At 38.9% G+C, this 17,820-nt stretch overlaps 1 protein-coding gene across 3 annotated transcripts in view; it reads left to right on the plus strand.

Annotated features, from left to right (window-relative positions):
- The window catches only part of DRD2 (dopamine receptor D2), a 577,257-nt gene extending 560,235 nt beyond the window's left edge, over nucleotides 1–17,022 (plus strand). For 2 of the 3 annotated variants that reach the window (XM_082274197.1, XM_082274198.1), the window contains 2 exons: nucleotides 12,590–12,929; nucleotides 15,176–17,022. In XM_082274197.1, the coding sequence (XP_082130323.1) occupies nucleotides 12,590–12,929; nucleotides 15,176–15,369 (534 nt within the window). In that variant the 3' untranslated portion in view covers nucleotides 15,370–17,022. Of the gene's footprint in view, nucleotides 1–12,575; nucleotides 12,930–15,175 lie in introns of all 3 variants that reach the window. The other variant, XM_082274196.1, reaches the window with a different exon arrangement.
- The last annotated feature ends 798 nt before the right edge of the window (nucleotides 17,023–17,820 follow it).

Genomic DNA, 17,820 nt, shown 5'->3' on the forward strand with positions numbered 1-17,820 from the left:
GAAGTGGGCCAGTCAGAGTCCTGACCTCAACCCGATTGAGATGTTGTGGCATGACCTCAAGAAAGCGATTTACACCAGACAGCCCAAGAATATTGCTGAACTGAAACAGTTCTGTAAAGAGGAATGGTCAAGAATTACTCCTGACTGTTGTGCACGTCTGATCTGCAACTTCAGGAAATGTTTGGTTGAAGTTATTGCTGCCAAAGGAGGTTCAACCAGTTATTAAATCCAAGGGTTCACATACTTTTTCCACATGCACTGTGAATGTTTACATGGTGTGTTCAATAAAAACATGGCAACATTTCATTCTTTGTGTGTTATTAGTTTAAGCAGACTGTGATTGTCTATTGGTGTGACTTAGATGATGATCAGATCACATTTTATGACCAATTTGTGCAGAAATCCATATCATTCCAAAGGGTTGTAATTATAATAGGCTATTTTACAGCTGTTTTAGTGTTTTAGAATGGCAACCGTCTCATTTTTTAACTTGATACATTCTATTATATGTTTAAAGAATTGTATTTAGGCATTCAACTTTTCTACCAATGTATCCCTTGAAGCTATTGTCTTATTGATTTAATAATAGAACAAAAATGTTATTTTTTCAGTTCAACCAATATTTAAGTGTTTCTACTGTTACTGTAGAAAAAATTGTAAAACATTTGGTTTTGCCATATAAACATTTACTTTATGTTATTGTTGTTCTTATTATTATCAAAGAAATGAATGAATAATTTAAAGGATATGAATCCCTTTTAACAAAAAATAATAATTGCACATTTTGTTTTACCATTTTTTTTCTTTTAGGGGTCTGGAAAGCATGGCACCAGCAATCAGAAGGTCGCTGACGCTATGCAGGTCTTCTGCAGACTGTCAGTGTGAGCTATCTGCCTGTACATTGTACAGGAAGGCAGTTTTACACTGACAAGAAGAGTCAATGAACTACCACACCAGCCCCATGGTAGTTCATTGAGAACTACAAGCCGACAGTCATAAAGAACACTGCAAATAAATAACGTGGCTGGCTGTCAGAGCTCGACAGGGCCACATTTTCTTTAGATTATGGCAGTGAGTGGGGGAGAAGATCCCCCACTCACTGCCAAAACAGGAGATCAGGTGGGGGCTGGTACATTTGAATATGGCATATGATATTTTACAAAAGGTGAACTTATCCTTTAAAAGGGCAAAATGAAGATAGCTAAGGTAAAAGGAGATAACTAGTTTAATAAATGTTTGTAAAACGTTAGTAAAGGGTTATATTACAATGAATATATTTAAGAGGAAAAAAAAAACATTTACAAGCTCGTGTTAGCTGACATTTTAGGAAATTAGAAGAGAAGCTTTCCACACTATAGAATTGTTGCAGACTAAAAAACATTTCTCCTCCCTTAGGTCTTAGAAAAAAAAAATTTACAAAGAATAAGTCTTTGCTGTGGAAAGAAAAGACACTATGGTAGCACTAGAGAATAATTCCGGCCCATTGGCCACTGGAGTAGACTATAACTATCAAAACCATTTTAAAGCTCTAGCTCAGTATTTCCCAACTGTGGCCAACATGGGGTGGTCTCATCAGGGAATTTTTAAAAAATCTTGAAAAAATTAAAGGTTAAATACTTAAGTCCATTTTTTTATGCTGTCACTAATTAAATTTGCATGTCTGTCTGCAAGTTACATAGTTATTGCGGTTGAAAAAAGACACCAGTCAAACCTATGATGTGTATGTGTATAAGTGTTTATGTCAATAGTACATTGTATATCCCTGTATATTGTTGTTGTTAAGATGCCTATCTAATAGTATCGATGCTCCCTGCTGATTGCTTGTGGAAGAGAATTCCACTTCCTTGATGCTCTGATGGTAAAGAACCCTTTATGCAGTTAAAGGTTAAACCACTTCTTTTCTAATTTTTGTGAATGGCAGTGAGTCTTTTTAAATTCCCTCTGACTGAAATGTTTCCCCTCTCAAGCATCTCCCCTCCAGAGAGAATACGTTCAATGCTTGTAGTCATTCCTCATAGCTGAAGTCCTCCAGTCCCTTTATTAGCTTTTTTTTTTTTTAGGACCGGTGTCCGGAACTGCACAGAATACTCCAGATGTGACCGGACCAGAGTCTTGTAAAGTGGGAGAATTATCATTTTATCTCTAGAGGGAATAGATTTTAATACATGCCAGTATTCTGTTGGCTTTGCTTGCAGCAGCTTGGCATTGCATGCCATTGCTGAGCTTGTCATCTACAAGGACCCCTAGGTCCTTATTCATCCTAGAGGTTCACCCCCTAGTGCGTAACTTGCATTCATATTTTTGCCACCAAATGCATTACTTTACATTTTTCAACATTAAACCTAATTTGCCATGTAGCTGCCCACCCCATTATTTTGTTCATATCTTCTTGTAAGGTTTCCACATCCTGCATAGAAGTTATTGCCCTGCTTAGCTTTGTATCATCCGCAAATACTGAGATTGAGCTAGTTATCCCATTCTCTAGATTGTTCATGAATAAATTAAACAGGATTGGTCCCAGAAAAGATCCTTGGGGGACCCCACTTTCCACACCAGACCATTCTGAGTACTCCCCATTTATCACCACCCTTTGGACTTGCCCCTGAAGCCAGTTTTCAATCTAGATACTGACCTTATGGTCCATACCTACATAACTTTGTTTGTACAGTAAAAATTGTGGGGAACTGTATTAAATGCCTTTGCAAAATCCAGATACACCACATTCACAGGGCATCCTTCTAGATGGCTGCTCACTTCTTCATAGAAGATTAAAAGATTTGTCAGGCAAGAATGATTTTTCTTGAATCCATGCAGATTATTACTAATGATACCATTTTCATTACCAAATCTTGTATATAATCCCTTATCATCCCCTCCAACACCTTGTAGACTATTGCTTTTAGACTAACCGGCCTGAAGTTAGCAGGGAAATATCTTGGCCCTTTTTTAAATATTGGTGCTACGTTGGCTTTTCTCCAATCTGCTGATACGATTCCCGTCAGCAGAATTTCCAAAAAATTAGGAAGAATGGTCTGGCTATCACCTGGCTGAGTTCCTTAAGGACCCTCGGGTATAAGCCACCTGGTCCCAGTGACTTATTTATATTAACAGAAGACAGAGTCAGAAATAGACTTTAAAAAGTTACCCATGAGGGTGCTTCTTGTGACATGTTAACATTAACATTACAGTCTAGGTAACTGAGTCCCCCCGTTTCTTTTGAAAGGAGAGGAGAATAATTTATTCATAACCTTTGCATTCTCTCTGTCCTTTGTAGCCTAATTCATTTCATCATGCTTTATGGGGCCAATATGTTCTGGCGTCACTTTCTTACTATTTATATACTTTAAGAATTTCTTGGGGGTTTTTTTATTCTCTTCCGCAATGTGCCTTTCATGTTCTATCTTTGCTGCCTTAATTGAGCTTTTAAATTTCTTATTGCATTCTTTGTAATGTTGGAATGCTGACAATGACCCCTCAGCCTTCTATTTCTTGAAGGCCTTTTCTTTTCTATTTATATGCATTTTTACGTTGGAGTTTAGCCACCCAGGGTTTATTTTAGCTCTTTTAAACGTATTTCTTGTTGGAATGCACTGACCAATACCTTTATTTTTTTTCCTAAAGCACTGCCATTTTTCTTTTTTTCCTAGGATTATATCCCATTTTATATAGTCTAGCAAAGAGCGCAATTTGGGAAGTTGGCTCTTTTGAAATTCAGTGTCCTTGTATTACCCTTGTGTTTCACATTTCTGTGATTTATGCTTAAACTATTTGACCTATGGTCACTGTTTCCTAAGTGGCCCCGTTTTTCTACATCCTCAATCACGTCTGTATTATTTGTAATCAGTAGGTCTAGTAAAGCATTGTTTCTTGTTGGTGTTTTCTCCATCTGACCCATGAAATTATCCTGCAAAACATTTGGAAATTGGCGAGCCTTAGATGAATGTGTGGTTCCTTCTGCCAAGTCTATATCTGGATAATTAAAATCCCTCATTATAATGACATTTCCCGTCCTTGCTGCCATTCCAAGCTGTGATAGGAGGTGTGCCTCCCCTCCTCCCTCTGGTTATGGGACCTATAACATACGCCCAGTATTACTTTGCCCATAGTTTCCTCCCTTTGAAGCTCTACCCATAAGGATTCAACCTCCTCCCTAGCTCCATTAGTGATATCCTCCCTTGTATTCACTTGCACATTGTTCTTAATATGCAGGCATACCCCTCCCCCTTTATTACCCTCCCTATCTCTGCGATAAAAGGAATATCCCTGAATGGTTGCCAGCTAATCATGAGAGCTGTCAAACCAAGTCTCTGAAATTCCCACAAAATCAAAATCCTCTTCATACATTAGCAGCTCCAGTTCTCCCATCTTGTTGGTCAGATTTCTTGCATTGGTCCATAAACATCGTAATTTATTAAGGTAGCCTACTATATCCGTGTTAGATGCTATAAGTTTGCAATTTGGAGTTGTCAATTTACTTACCTTGTTTTTTGGAATTATGGTCACCCTACCTCTAATGCCCCCATTATTGCCAGCTGAACCTTGCTCCCCACTGACTAGCTCTACATTTGGACCCTCCCCCCATCACCTAGTTTAAAACCCCCTCTAACTTTTTAGCCATCTTCTATCCCAGTAGGGCTGCACCCTTCCCATTTAGGTGCAGTTCATCCCTGCTAAAGAGCCAGTAACTGACTGAGACTGACTCAGTCACTTGTTAACTTCCCTAATCTTCCGCTGTCTTTCTGGCGTGGCTAGAGGTACCAGTAGTATTTATGAAAAGGCACAAAGTCAGTGGCTAGCTAGGTCAAAGTTAAAAAATGTTGCCCCAGCATACTGTGAATGTTCTTGGTGGTTGTGTGTTCACCTATGTCAAAGCTGAGAACTGAGGATATAAAGCAAAGAATCCCAACTGAAACACACAATATGCTTTGAATTTCAAAATAATGAACATTAATAAAATATGTAATACACTTTGAAACCCAGAATTCAACAATAATTCCAGGAAATTGACTGTATCATGAATGAGCTTCCATCTAGGAGACTTTCTACACCTTTAAAATCTGTTGTGCAATTATAATGTAGTTTAGGTGAACCCTTTCAAGATAGAGAACGTAACAGGCTTATATTAGTGACATAAATACAAATGGAATAATGTATGCTTTCTAAATGTAAGTTCATAGCTAGGGTTTGGAGTGAATTAAAAGTTAAATACTTTATTATTCACTATTAAAAAATTTAAAAGGCTTGGTACATTTTCAGGTTAGTAAAATACTATGTGTAGAGGTTTTTTTTTTAAGACATTTATATGGGTAATAACCTGTCCTGAACAATACCTCATACACATTTGGTGGGTGCATGGTCTGCTGTGATGCAAAAAAAAAAAAAAAAAACAACAAAAGACAGAAACAATTCATCATAATTTACTAAAGACTCATGCCAGGCAGATGAAAAGTCAACCACCCATGGTTGACCTCACAATAATTCTGTGACTATTTTGCCTACCAAAAAAAATGTTTACTATTTGTGGACATACATAGCCTTTAATTGATACAAAGGTTTAGTAAATATCTACTGTAGCTCTGTTTTATATTATAAACTCACTATTTTACATATATTGGTTAAAATGCACATTTAGTTTGAATAATGCTCAACATACAGAGTACAAGGGCCCACATATTTGAAGGTTTTGATACATGTTAATACTGTAAGGTTTCAAATTTATATTTATAGATAATAGGCATTTGGTAAATTGCTTGATACAATGGTTTTATTCACCTAGCAGCTTGGGTTTACATTAATGTACAGCAGGGCCATTGGGAACAGATTAAATAAAAAAGATTAAACTGTGTCAGCCTAATAAGCTGTAAGAGTATTTGCAAATTGGCAAAAAAAAAAAAAGAAACCAAAGTTGTAAATAGGCAATTAATTTGAAACCATTACAGAGTTACACTTAACCACTTGCTGACCAGCCACCATAGTTATACTGCGGCAGGTCGGGTCTAGTACGCGCAATGACGTACTTGTACGTCGGTTAATGTAGCAGATAATAGGGGCGTGCGCATGCCACCATCACTGTTCTGTCAGTGATGAACACAGGGGTCCTGTGTTCCTCCTATTTAACAACACAGGTCTCTGTATTCACCCAGCAAGTCTATCTCCCACACAGTAAGAAAGCACCCCCTAGGGACACATTTAACCCTTTGATCACCCCTGCTTTTAACCCCTTCCCTGACAGAGTCATTAGTACACTAACAGTGCATATTTTTAGCACTGATTACTGTAGTAATGTCACTGGTCCCCTCAAAAGTGTCAAAAGTGTAATTTAAGTGTCTAATCTGTCGGCCGCAATGTCGCAGTCCTGCTAAAAATCACACGTTCCAGACGTGACGTCACCACGCCCCCACAGCCGGCCATTGCATCTATTGTGCTCACGCGGGACACCGCAGCCTTTTCTGTCTACATGTTGGTTTTTGTGACATGCTCAGTGTACACTTTGTCGATGTAAGTTTAACTTTTAATAAAAGTTTTTTTTATATAAGACAGTATTACGCTATGTGGATTTTTCCCTTCTTTTTGGTCCATATGAGTTTTACCTGACACTTCCTGAGGACTGGCTCCACACAGGCGATTTCAGTGCAGCTCTCATTGAGTATATTGCCTACAACATCCTGAGGAGCATTTCTCATGGGATCCTGTTCATGTGTTCTGGTTTTAGGCATTATATGGTCTACCCATTAGGTTGGGTGACCATATGGGTCTGGTAAGCAGCCTCATTTTATATCTTCTCAGTCACGGGTAAAATCTTGGGATGCTATGAAGACATACTCACCTGCTGGGACTTGTGGTTCCTTTTTTAGTGTGTTGCACATTTTTTGGTCACTTCCTGGTTTCATCACTGGAGGACTTTTCACTCATATATTGGGACTGTATTTATTTTAGCTGGGATTTATAGTCCCTCTTTGTGTGTTTAACTTATATTTTTCAGCCATATCACAATTTTATATTATGTGGATATGTTTTATTTAATCAATCATTTGTTTATTAGCGCTACACTTTATCAGTACAATTTCTTGGACTTTTTTTCTATAGGTCTGTGTATGCTGCTTTTTTCTGTCACTGATTCACAATTTTATATCATTTTATACCTTAGCGCAGAATTATTGTTTATGTATAGAAAGCCCTGATATGCTTCTGCACCTGTACTGGGACTTTGACAGCTCTGACCTAGACTGCTCTAAGATAAGAACTTCTGGGTTTATTCTCAGCAGGGGGAGTCCAGGATGAATATTCCTAATCTCCCTCATCCACTCTCCATCCAGAATGTCTTCAGTGGTCCTAGGAGTAACAAGGCATGCCCAGGAATGAAGCAGTGGGAAAGAAAGGGTGCTTGCATGAGGATAGGATCCAATCTGCCTGCACACATGTAAAAGCGATCAGCTGGCCGTACAGCCACTCTTATCACTTCTAGAGTAAATAAAATAGTTTGCAAAAAAAAACAGACCCACAGTCTCAGGCTTGTATTGCAACATTTATCCGCACTGCCTTAGCAGTGCCACCTTGAGAGAAACATAGCAAATTGAAATTACTAACTCTGGCTTGGGTATTCATTTCAATAACCCCTGTCCATGAAGGATTTATATATACCATTAAAAGTATTTTGTTATATCTGTTTGACAAGTGCAAAAAATACTTGTTGGTCAGAAATTCAGACCTGTCATGTGTCTTATATACACTTCCTGTTTATCTTAAGGAGTCTAATTAGCCCCCCTAGCCCTTATCTTGGACTATAGAATCATTTGTTTCTATATTGTGGAGCATGAGGGGGTCTGAATAGTTTAGCAAAATAAAATGAGTGAGTTAATATCACTCATAAAATAAGCTGTGCATTGTCAGCCCACAACATGACTAAGCAGGCCATACAATATGCATTTTCATTTCCATCAACCAAAGATTCTTCCCACAGCACTATGTGGGAAGTTATTTGTTCTACCCGAGGGAAACCTTCCCCATCAGCAGAATACAATGATCACTACTGGCAGCTATAGCCGCCAGCAGTGATCAGGAAAAAAATGGACAGCCTGGTTGTGCTTTAGTTAATCAATGGATCAACTTCAGTACAACCAGCCTGCCCAAAGACAGATTGAAATGTGTTTGGTTCCTGCTGAACTGGGTGAAGTTAGGTCCGTCTATGGCTGGCTTTAGGAGCTGAGTACATTTCTTACAGATAAATGATTATATAGTCTAAGTTTACAACTAGGAAATCACACAAATATCTATTTGTTTCCTTGGTGGGAAGAATAGCATACAGGGTGGGTCTGAGTAGTTTAGAAAATAAAATGGGGCAGGGCTGATACCACTCAGTACACAAAAAAGCTGTGTGTTGTCATCCCAAAAAATTACTTAGGCCCCATACATACTATGACACACAACACCAAGTGCAAACATTTATTTATTCATTTTTTGCTTTTTGCCATACTAAATGCAAAGGGAAGACTATTCATAACCTATGAGCTTTGCACAGTCTTTAGCTGTGTGTTTTTTTTTTTCCACATTTGTCGCACTTTTTACTTGAAAAATGCATGTCTGCTTGCCATATATAGTGCAAAAAAGGAGGGGGTTACAGATCAACCAACTGGTAGAGCTGTACCAAGGGGGATTTAAGTGTGCCTCTTAAGATATCTGTGTATGCGTATATATCATGGGCGACAAAGAACACATAATATAAAAAATTCACAAAATTTTATTTAAATATCATATTATACAAATTTCATAAAATCTACATTATTTGATCAGAACAGATCATTTCATTGAACATATCCCATAAAGGGTTAACAGTGTTGCATAACCATTGCTGGAACTACGTGTTTCGCAGTGGATGCTTCTTCAGGGTCCAGCAAAAGTGTTTATACATTAATATTGAGTCTTGCCATATATAGTTTATCATAATAAACTGCTTGTTCATCTAGACTAGCATCATCATCACAACTCATATCATCACTGCTGTAGAGAAGATTCCCCATGATTTTTTAACCCTGGTTTTCCCCCAAATCCTCATCATCCTCATTGATCCTACTGCAAAGCTCTGGTTAGAGTGTAGATACCTACTGCCATCACAGATGGTAGCTATCAGAGTGGACATGGCTACTTTGGTAGCAAGCATGTTGATTGTTTATTTTATTTTAAAATCAAGGAAAATACAAGTTGCATAAATAATTATCAATCTTATTGTGTCAAGATTGTAGGAGAATCTTGGGGGCATCAGCCTCATACAAACAAGTGGGAAATAAATAGTTCAAGATGACTTCTAGGCATTTACTTTTGAGCATCACTGCTCTTGTAGCTAAGACATGACTGGGGGTGTGTAGTGGAATAGGTAGGCCAACTCACCAGTATAGTTTTGTTTTATAAATGCAAGAGAGACAATAGTAATTAATTGTTCACCGAAAAGGTCCCACACAGATGGCTCTGAAAAGTTTTACAAGCCCTACTTAAATTGCACTTCTTGAGCAGTCCTTTCACAGCCTATGTTTACTTAAACCTGTAAGCAGTGTTGGTCATCTTACTTTAAAAAGTAATTAGTTACAGTTAAAAATTACTTCTCCCAAAAAGTAATTAGTTACTGTGACTTTTTTTTTACTATTCTATAATGCAATTACGTTCTATAAGATCTTTATAAGTGGTGGCGGTGTGGCACACTGTGGGGGTCTGAGTCCTCCTGACTGTGTGAGTAACTGTATTTTGTTTTTGTTTTTTGGTACCTACTGCCTGGAGTGGCTGGCTGCTGGTGGTGATAGTGTGGCACACTGGTGGTGGCGGTGTGGCACACTGGTGGTGGTGGTGGCAGTGTGGCCCACTGGTGGTGGCGGTGTGGCACGCTGCTGGTGGCGGTATGGCCCACTGGTGGTGGTGGTGGCAGTGTGGCACACTGATGGTGGCAGTGTGGCACACTGGTGGTGGTGGTGGCAGGGGTGTGGCCCACTGGTGGTGACGGTGTGGCACTGGTGGTGGCGGTGTGGCACACTGGAGGTGGTGGCGGTGTGGCACACTGGTGGTGGCAGTGTGGCACACTGGTGGTGGTGTGGCACACTGGTGGTGGTGGTGGTGGTGTGGCACACTGGTGGCAGTGGCAGTGTGGCACACTGGTGGTGGTGGCGGTGTGGCACACTGGTGGTGGTGGCGGTGTGGCACACTGTGTTGGTGGGGGTCTGATTCCTGACTGTGACTGAATCTGTGAGTAACCGTATTTTGTTTTTTGGTACCTGCTGTGCTGCTGCTGTCTGGCTGGCTGCTGGTGGTGGTGTGGCTAGCAAAGTGGCAATGGTGGTCGGCTGGTCACATGCTCTGCCCTCCTGGGCCTGGCGCACTGTGCTCTGCCACTCGCCTCTCCTCATCAAGTCTCCTCCTCCTCTCTCTCTCCTCAGTACCGCGGGCAGCGCCTGCAAGAGAGGGGGAATTACAATTACACTACTGCCATCTAGTGGCGGTAGATGTGATTGCGGTAACGCAGCCGAAGTAGCGGCACCGGCGTTACAGGGAGGGCACGAATATTCATTTAGATTACTCGTTACCCTAAAAAGTAAATGCGTTAAGTAACGCCGTTTACTTAAGCGCAGTTACTTCCATCACTGCCTATAAGCAGCAGCACATGTCCATATAACCTATTCCAAAGCCTTGAACTGAGCTTAGTAGAATAGACTAAGCTGGCCTAAATGTATGCAGACCTCGTAAAAGTTATCTACACAAATACATTTGGGCTTTATTGGTGCATGCTTCCTACTAGGTCTGATCAGTCACTGATTACCAGATACTTCTGTTTCTTTGTCCCAACCAAGGACCCTTCCTGAGCAGTCTGCCAGCCCCTCAGTTTTACAGAAAAACTGTGGCAAACTATTTTAAATTGTTAAAGAACCAGTGACAAGTTACTCTGAAAGGAAACAAGCGCCAAAAAACAGAAAACCCACTACAAGGTTGTAACTGTAATTACAGCTAGCACAAGGGGTAGCCAAGGGGACACTGCATCAAACAAAACCTGTGTTTCAGCTTACTTTGATTAAAATGAATGTTTGATAATCAGTGACTTATTGTTAATATATATTACTGAGTTATGCGAACAATGTCCTTTTTTAAGAATAGCTGAAATAGCTCAAAATGGGAAAAAGAGACCAAAGCTCTTCTGCTAGCTGAAAAGAAGATTCATAATTCATATTCATTAAAAATTATTATTTATTTTACAACATTCTAAATCATGGTTAATTTAAGTGCTAAGATTACTCTAGCAGCCTTTTACCATGAGTGTAAAACTACATCCACATGCCTATTCAAAGCCAAGTTGAAGTGCAGCAAGAATTTGAACCGGTAATGGAAAATGTGTTCTGCTCAGGTCACAATGGAAAGCAATCCTGTGTCCAGCACTGTAAATGCAGGCCAGGGAAGGAGCTTACCTTAGCTCCAAACAACTGCCAAGCAAAGGATAGATCCCATGAAACCGCGCATCAATTCAGACCCACTGTTTTTGGAATGAATGGCAGTCTCAGCCTGGGCCCCCACCAGGCCATGCCACCAACCCATTTTACTCCAGCCCTCAGAGCTTAATCATAGCAAGAATGTGCCATACAGTAACCAATGGAGACCAATCAGGAGTCATCTTTTCACTGAATAAATTGATTTCTGTTTACAGTACTTACCCCACCACCATTTTTTTGGGCATTAGCTGGACTTGAGAAAATTGAGTTTTACTCCTTTATTAAAACTACTCTGCTCCAACATACTGTTGTGAAGTTTGTACATTTTTAATGTTTGTAAATGTTTAAAGAATAACCTATTCTAGTATAGGTTTCTAATGTAACTGTGCACTGATTGCCTCACATGCAAAGGTCAGTCTACAATTGTGGCATCTGTAGGGTCCTGAAAGTAAGATCTGGGTTTAAAACAATGGTTGAAGAAAGAGAACTCCATACTTGGAAAAAGACCAGGAAAAAATGGCAGTGGTGAAGCCAGAGCGACAAGCAAAGTCAACACATTATATAAACTCTTTACAAGTCCCATAGAGATCTTCCATTTCCAATGCTAAAGCTCAATAACTATGAATTTCATAGTGGATCATTATTTCAACCCCCTCTCAATCACAGTCCTTACTATACTGGAAAGAAATAAACTTATTTAAAAGAAAATTACCGGTTTTACTATGTTTCCAAAAATTATAAAAGTGTTTGTACTACCTAACCATAGGGAGCTATAGGAACTTGTTACTAATCTGTGAGTACACACTGAACACTAACTGACAGAAACAGCAAATAATTAACCTTTTCCGATGGTTAGCATATTATCATCATATTTTTAGAAAAGGACAAAAGAAAGCCTCTGATCAGTCATCCACCCCACCCCATTATGTCAAAGGCTCCTAAAAGTTTGAGTATCTTTATAAAAAAGATTAAGCATGTGGAAACTGCCCTTATTATACAATATTTTAACTTTGGGAGTATCAAGATGTGTTGTATAAATCCCTGATGATTAAAGCAAATAAAAAATAAAACACTTTAGCTACTGTGCATTTATATTTTTTGTATTTTTGCATTTTTTGATTTTTGCACAGGAGACTGGAAACCAACCAGAGGAAATGGAGATGGAGATGATGTCAAGTACATCACCACCAGAAAAGACAAAACACAAATCAGCTTCTCCAGACCACCAACATCTGGCTGTGCCAGCAACATCAAACCAGTTCAACAGTACTAACCTTGCCTCTCCAGCAGACAGTCCCTGCAAGGCTGAGAAGAATGGGCACCCAAAAGATAGTGCAAAGTCTGCCAAGACCTTTGAAATACAGTCAATGCCAAATGGGAAAACAAGGACATCCCTAAAAACTATGAGCAAAAGAAAACTTTCACAACAGAAAGAGAAGAAAGCCACTCAGATGTTAGCCATTGTGCTTGGTGAGTCCCAAGAATAATCACATATTTTATTTGACTTACTTTTAGTTAAATGTGAGTTTTTATTTCCCAATTATGTCTGATCTGTTTGATCATGGAACACTGAAACATTAAAATACATTTTAATTCATATTTCTGAATTTGTTTAGGTTCCTTTACATTGGATTTTCAAAATGCATGGTTTCTTTTAATTTGATAAGATTCTTAAAATGATCACCTCTCTAGTTCTTTCATAATGGAATATTATGCAGTTTAAAAATGAATTTGTGTGACCTACTGATAACAAATCTGAGACAGTGATTCTGACATGCGTGTAACCAGTAAACAAGCAATAGTATTGCAAAAAAAAAAAAAAAATTAAAAGAAACTTACTTTTTCCAGGTACTCTTTCATGACTGGGGTACAGTATCAGAAGTGGGAATGTGTTGTTAAGGACATGTCGTAAGCTTAAAGTGGAATTTCAGCTTAAAGCGTACTAACCTTAAAAATGCTCTCTCCCCCACACTAACCTCTGTAAAAAATATGCATATACTTACCTATTTGCTTTTTGCTCCAGTCTGGTCATGTGATCCGGCCCCATATGGCAGTCAGTGGCGGCTGAAGGGATGAGAAGGGAGAGCCAACAATGGATAGGCCATAGGAAGCCTATCAGTGATGTCACCACTCCAGGCTTTAACAGACATTGTCAAGCACTCTCTCCTCTCCCCTGCAGCTGCAGCTGGCTGACACAAGGGATAATGTGACTGGACGGGAGCAGGCTGAGAATAGGTAATAATATGCATTCTTTTTACACAGGTTAGTCAGCATACAGTAGGTGTTGGGGGGGGGGGGCACATTTTAAGCTAGAATTCAATTTTAAGGGGGCCCAAAATATCTGCTATCAGACTACCCCCTCCTCCCCTAACATGGGTATTAAAATTGAAATTTGTGTTTAGTGATACCCCATGCTGATACATTTAAAAAAAGTCTAAGGATATTTATAAGTAATATGCATAGGGAGGAAAGGTCACTGGCAACTGTAGTTATTAGATAGTTCCTTCGAAGTATGTAGGCTGCTACTGTGCCACTGTGTTTTAACATTTCACTTATATGTACATTATATATAAGTGGAATAAGTGGTATATATATATATATATTACATACTTACTTTTTGGTATTATACTGAAATGCTATATTTTTATCTTGTAATTCATCTCATACATATTCTTCAGTATATCTACTAAATCTCTTGGTCAGTGTTAGCCCTGGCAAATAAAGCTTATCAGACCTTTATTAGGCATCTGTACCAGTGTAAGAAAAAATGACTTCAGGCATTAGGGAAAAGGGATAACCAGTTCTATGTAACTGCATCCATGAAACTGAAACCAGACTACTAAAACGCATCCAAACATTATCAAATAGAATACACAGCAAACATGAAGATATATGTGAACCATAATCAAAGTGAGAGAAACTCTTACTATCAAACTAACTAACCAAGTGACAGACAACCTAACAAGCAAACTGTAAGACAACATTTACAAACAAAAGGGGAGGGGGAGTGCACAGGTAAATAGAGTAGAACTGGGGGTGCAAGGAACATTCAAGAAGGGAAAACGAAAACTGGAATCAGGATCAATTGGTGCAGATAGGAGGCTGCATGGTAGTACTGCATACAGGTACAAGGCAGGAGCAGGATCAGGCAAGAATTAGCCTCAGGATAGTCAGCAGGAAAAATGGATTAAATACCCTCCCAGCAGCCATTATCAGGTGAAGAATAATTGCTGGGATCTGCTGGCCTTTGGGAGACACCTGCTGGTGGATACTGGAACTACAGCCTTCTGGTCTAGGAATTACAGTGCCACCAGCAGGTGATCCAGATCCTGACAACCAATTTAACTAGGGTGTTTAGGAAAAATTGTTACATTTTGGCACCACTACCCAGGTTTTGCAGTACCCTTCACCTAATTAAACTACAAACTCTTTATTGAATGTGGTCAGTTTTTTTTTTATTTCAGTAAAGTAGGCATGAGCAGTTCTTAGAATCTAATACCAGTCCACAAATTCTTTGAAAAACTGCAAAGTGTTTGGCAAATAACAAGAATGTTCCACTATTGGTTACAATAACAGAAAATGTTCATTGTAATTTTTGGTCAAAACAGATCGTTTTTTTTAAGAAGGGGGAACTTACCTTTGCATCTATTCTAACTTGGAACCTACTTTTAAAATTGTATGACTTATTATCTTTGTTTTGTTTGTTTCTTACTCAGGTGTCTTCATAGTTTGCTGGTTTCCCTTCTTTATAACCCATATCCTAAATATGCACTGCAATTGCAAGATACCACCGACCTTATACAGTGCATTTACATGGCTTGGTTATGTTAACAGTGCAGTCAATCCTATTATTTACACCACATTCAATGTGGAATTTCGAAAGGCCTTCATAAAAATACTTCACTGCTAGAACAGTTATTGGACTGCTTCACATGGACAACAAAGGCAGAAAAATAACTGAAAAGGAAACAGAGCCCTGTGAATTCTGAACAGGAAATCCCTTTGGTGTTGGGGAACATAAATTCACACTCATGTGCACATGTATTAGCCATGTACTAAACATGTCTAGGGTTGGTGAATAGGAATCTGGAAGTAATTCTAGGAATGAAACCTAGCAGAATGTTGTCATTAGAAATTATGAAATATAAATGGTCCACCATATCGGAGTGTGGTAAATTGCCAAGGCAACTCTAGAAAGTGGCAAGACAAGCCTTAACAGTACTAGACTTCATCGTTAGTACAACGTTCAAGAAGAGGAACAGTTGGATTCAGCCATTAATGTTGACAAGATGACATTTTCAGGACCTATGTGGATGTCATTGCAGTCTCACCAAAGACACTGTCATTTTTATTATCTGATCTTTGCAATATAAGAAAGCTAGCATCTGCTGAGACTATACTTTGAATCAGGGATCTGGGGCTTTTTCTTCAAGTATTAAGACTTTACAAGGAATTATCTCTTTTGGACTTTCCCTATACTGGTCATCTCCAGCTTAATGGGTAACGTGGTTATCAATGCTACATGAAGAGCAATCCAAATTTTGCATTATAGTGACAAAACTGTAAATAGAGAATGTTCTGAAAGAAGCCCAAGCCAAAAAAAAATATATTATAAATATTTAAAACCTGTCTTGCATGGTGTGTGTCATATTTAAAAATTATCATTGTCACACCATGACTAAATAAAATAAAATAGTGAATCATACATGTAATAGCTGTACTAAGTCCTTACAGGGGGCAAATCTTGTTTTCAAAACATCTTGTGCCAACTCACTCAGCATTTAAAAGAAAATAGGAAAAAATAAAATGTTCAGTAAACCTTTACTGCTCTAACTGTATAAGATACCTGAGAATATGATGCCTGTAGCTTGTGTTTTTGCCAGTGTAACTGGTTATAATTGGTTTTCTATGTGCCCGCTGATAATATACTTGCACTCTGCAATGACATCAGTTAGACCGGTTCTTGAAAGTTACCATAGGCTAATGCTGTCAATTGCTATGTTAGTTATCATTTTCAATAGATTTTTTCTACACACGAAAAGCTAATCAGTTGAATTAAATCATAACAACACATCATGATTATAAATACATATCTACAAATAGCATAAAGCATCATACAATGCACCCAATTTGTCATTTTAACTACTAATGTGGGTGGAAACATATTATATTAAAACATATTCCATATTTTGTAATAAAGGTACACAGGAAAAAGTTAGAATGATCCAATGGATTGCAGGTAGGACACACATTCTACCTGTTTTTATTCGGGGCTTGCTGTACTGCATTAAGACACCCTTACCAAAAAAATGCCTTCTTACAGATACTCTGGTGTTCTGAGAACATCTTGTGTAGTACATGAATGTATGGTGGCTGTTCCTAGTCTAACCCACCACAACCTTTTGAGTTTTTGGAGGATGTGAGAATACACCATCACACTGGTGACTTTATTATCATCATCATCATTTTCCATTCTCAACACTTACTCCCTGACAGATAAGCTAATTCAGTCCTGCCTCAAATACCTTTTGGAAGCTGTGGGGGGTATATTGGATTCATCAAGGGCTAAAGCAAAGTGCGTAGATGTCCTGACTGTAGCACAATTGCAGTGTTTGCTCATTGAGAGTAAACTGCCTTGAGTTGCTGTGGACACTGTCGCCTTTAAAAAGGTAAACAAATACTGCTGTGTGAAAAATCAACAAATAATACTTACCTTAATCTATTGCAGTTGATAATCCCATGTTTGCAGAGCTGGAGTTTTTGCTATGAATTTTCAGCTTCCAGCACTTCTGAGTGCGTCAGTTTGCCTGCGCCTCTATTGCTGCCTGCTGTGCTTCCTTGACTTCTTTCCTGACTTGGTTTCCTTGAGCCACTTCACTGTTATGTCCCTGCAGTTCTTGCACAGGTGATGTAGTGTCCAGGAGTAAAGGCCACAGCCTGCAGCACCCAACATACCCAGAAATACTGGATGTGGAATAAGCAAAGTGGCTTAGTGGTTAGCATCTCTGCTTTGTAACACTGGGATCCTCTGTTGAAATCCCAACCAGCACACACTCTGTATGGAGTTTGCATGTCCTCCCTGTGCTTGTGTGGGTTTTCCACTGAGTATTCTGGTTTCTCCCACACTCATGCTGGTAGGTTAATTGAGGTAGGGACCTTAGATTGTAAGCTATTGAGGGCAGGAACTAGTGTGAATGTACAGAATGTAAAGCGCTGCAGAATTTGTCGGTGCTATATAAATACCTGTAATAAAGAATCATTTTACACAGCAGTGTTGGTTTAACGTTTTTTTTTATTTTTTAATATTTTTATTTGAAGGTGACATGATCTGTTTTAAAAGGGTAAAGACAGGATTCATTTT

Source organism: Pelophylax lessonae, assembly GCF_965119305.1.
Source record: "Pelophylax lessonae genome assembly, chromosome: 12".
NCBI classification, from domain to species: Eukaryota; Metazoa; Chordata; class Amphibia; order Anura; family Ranidae; genus Pelophylax; species Pelophylax lessonae.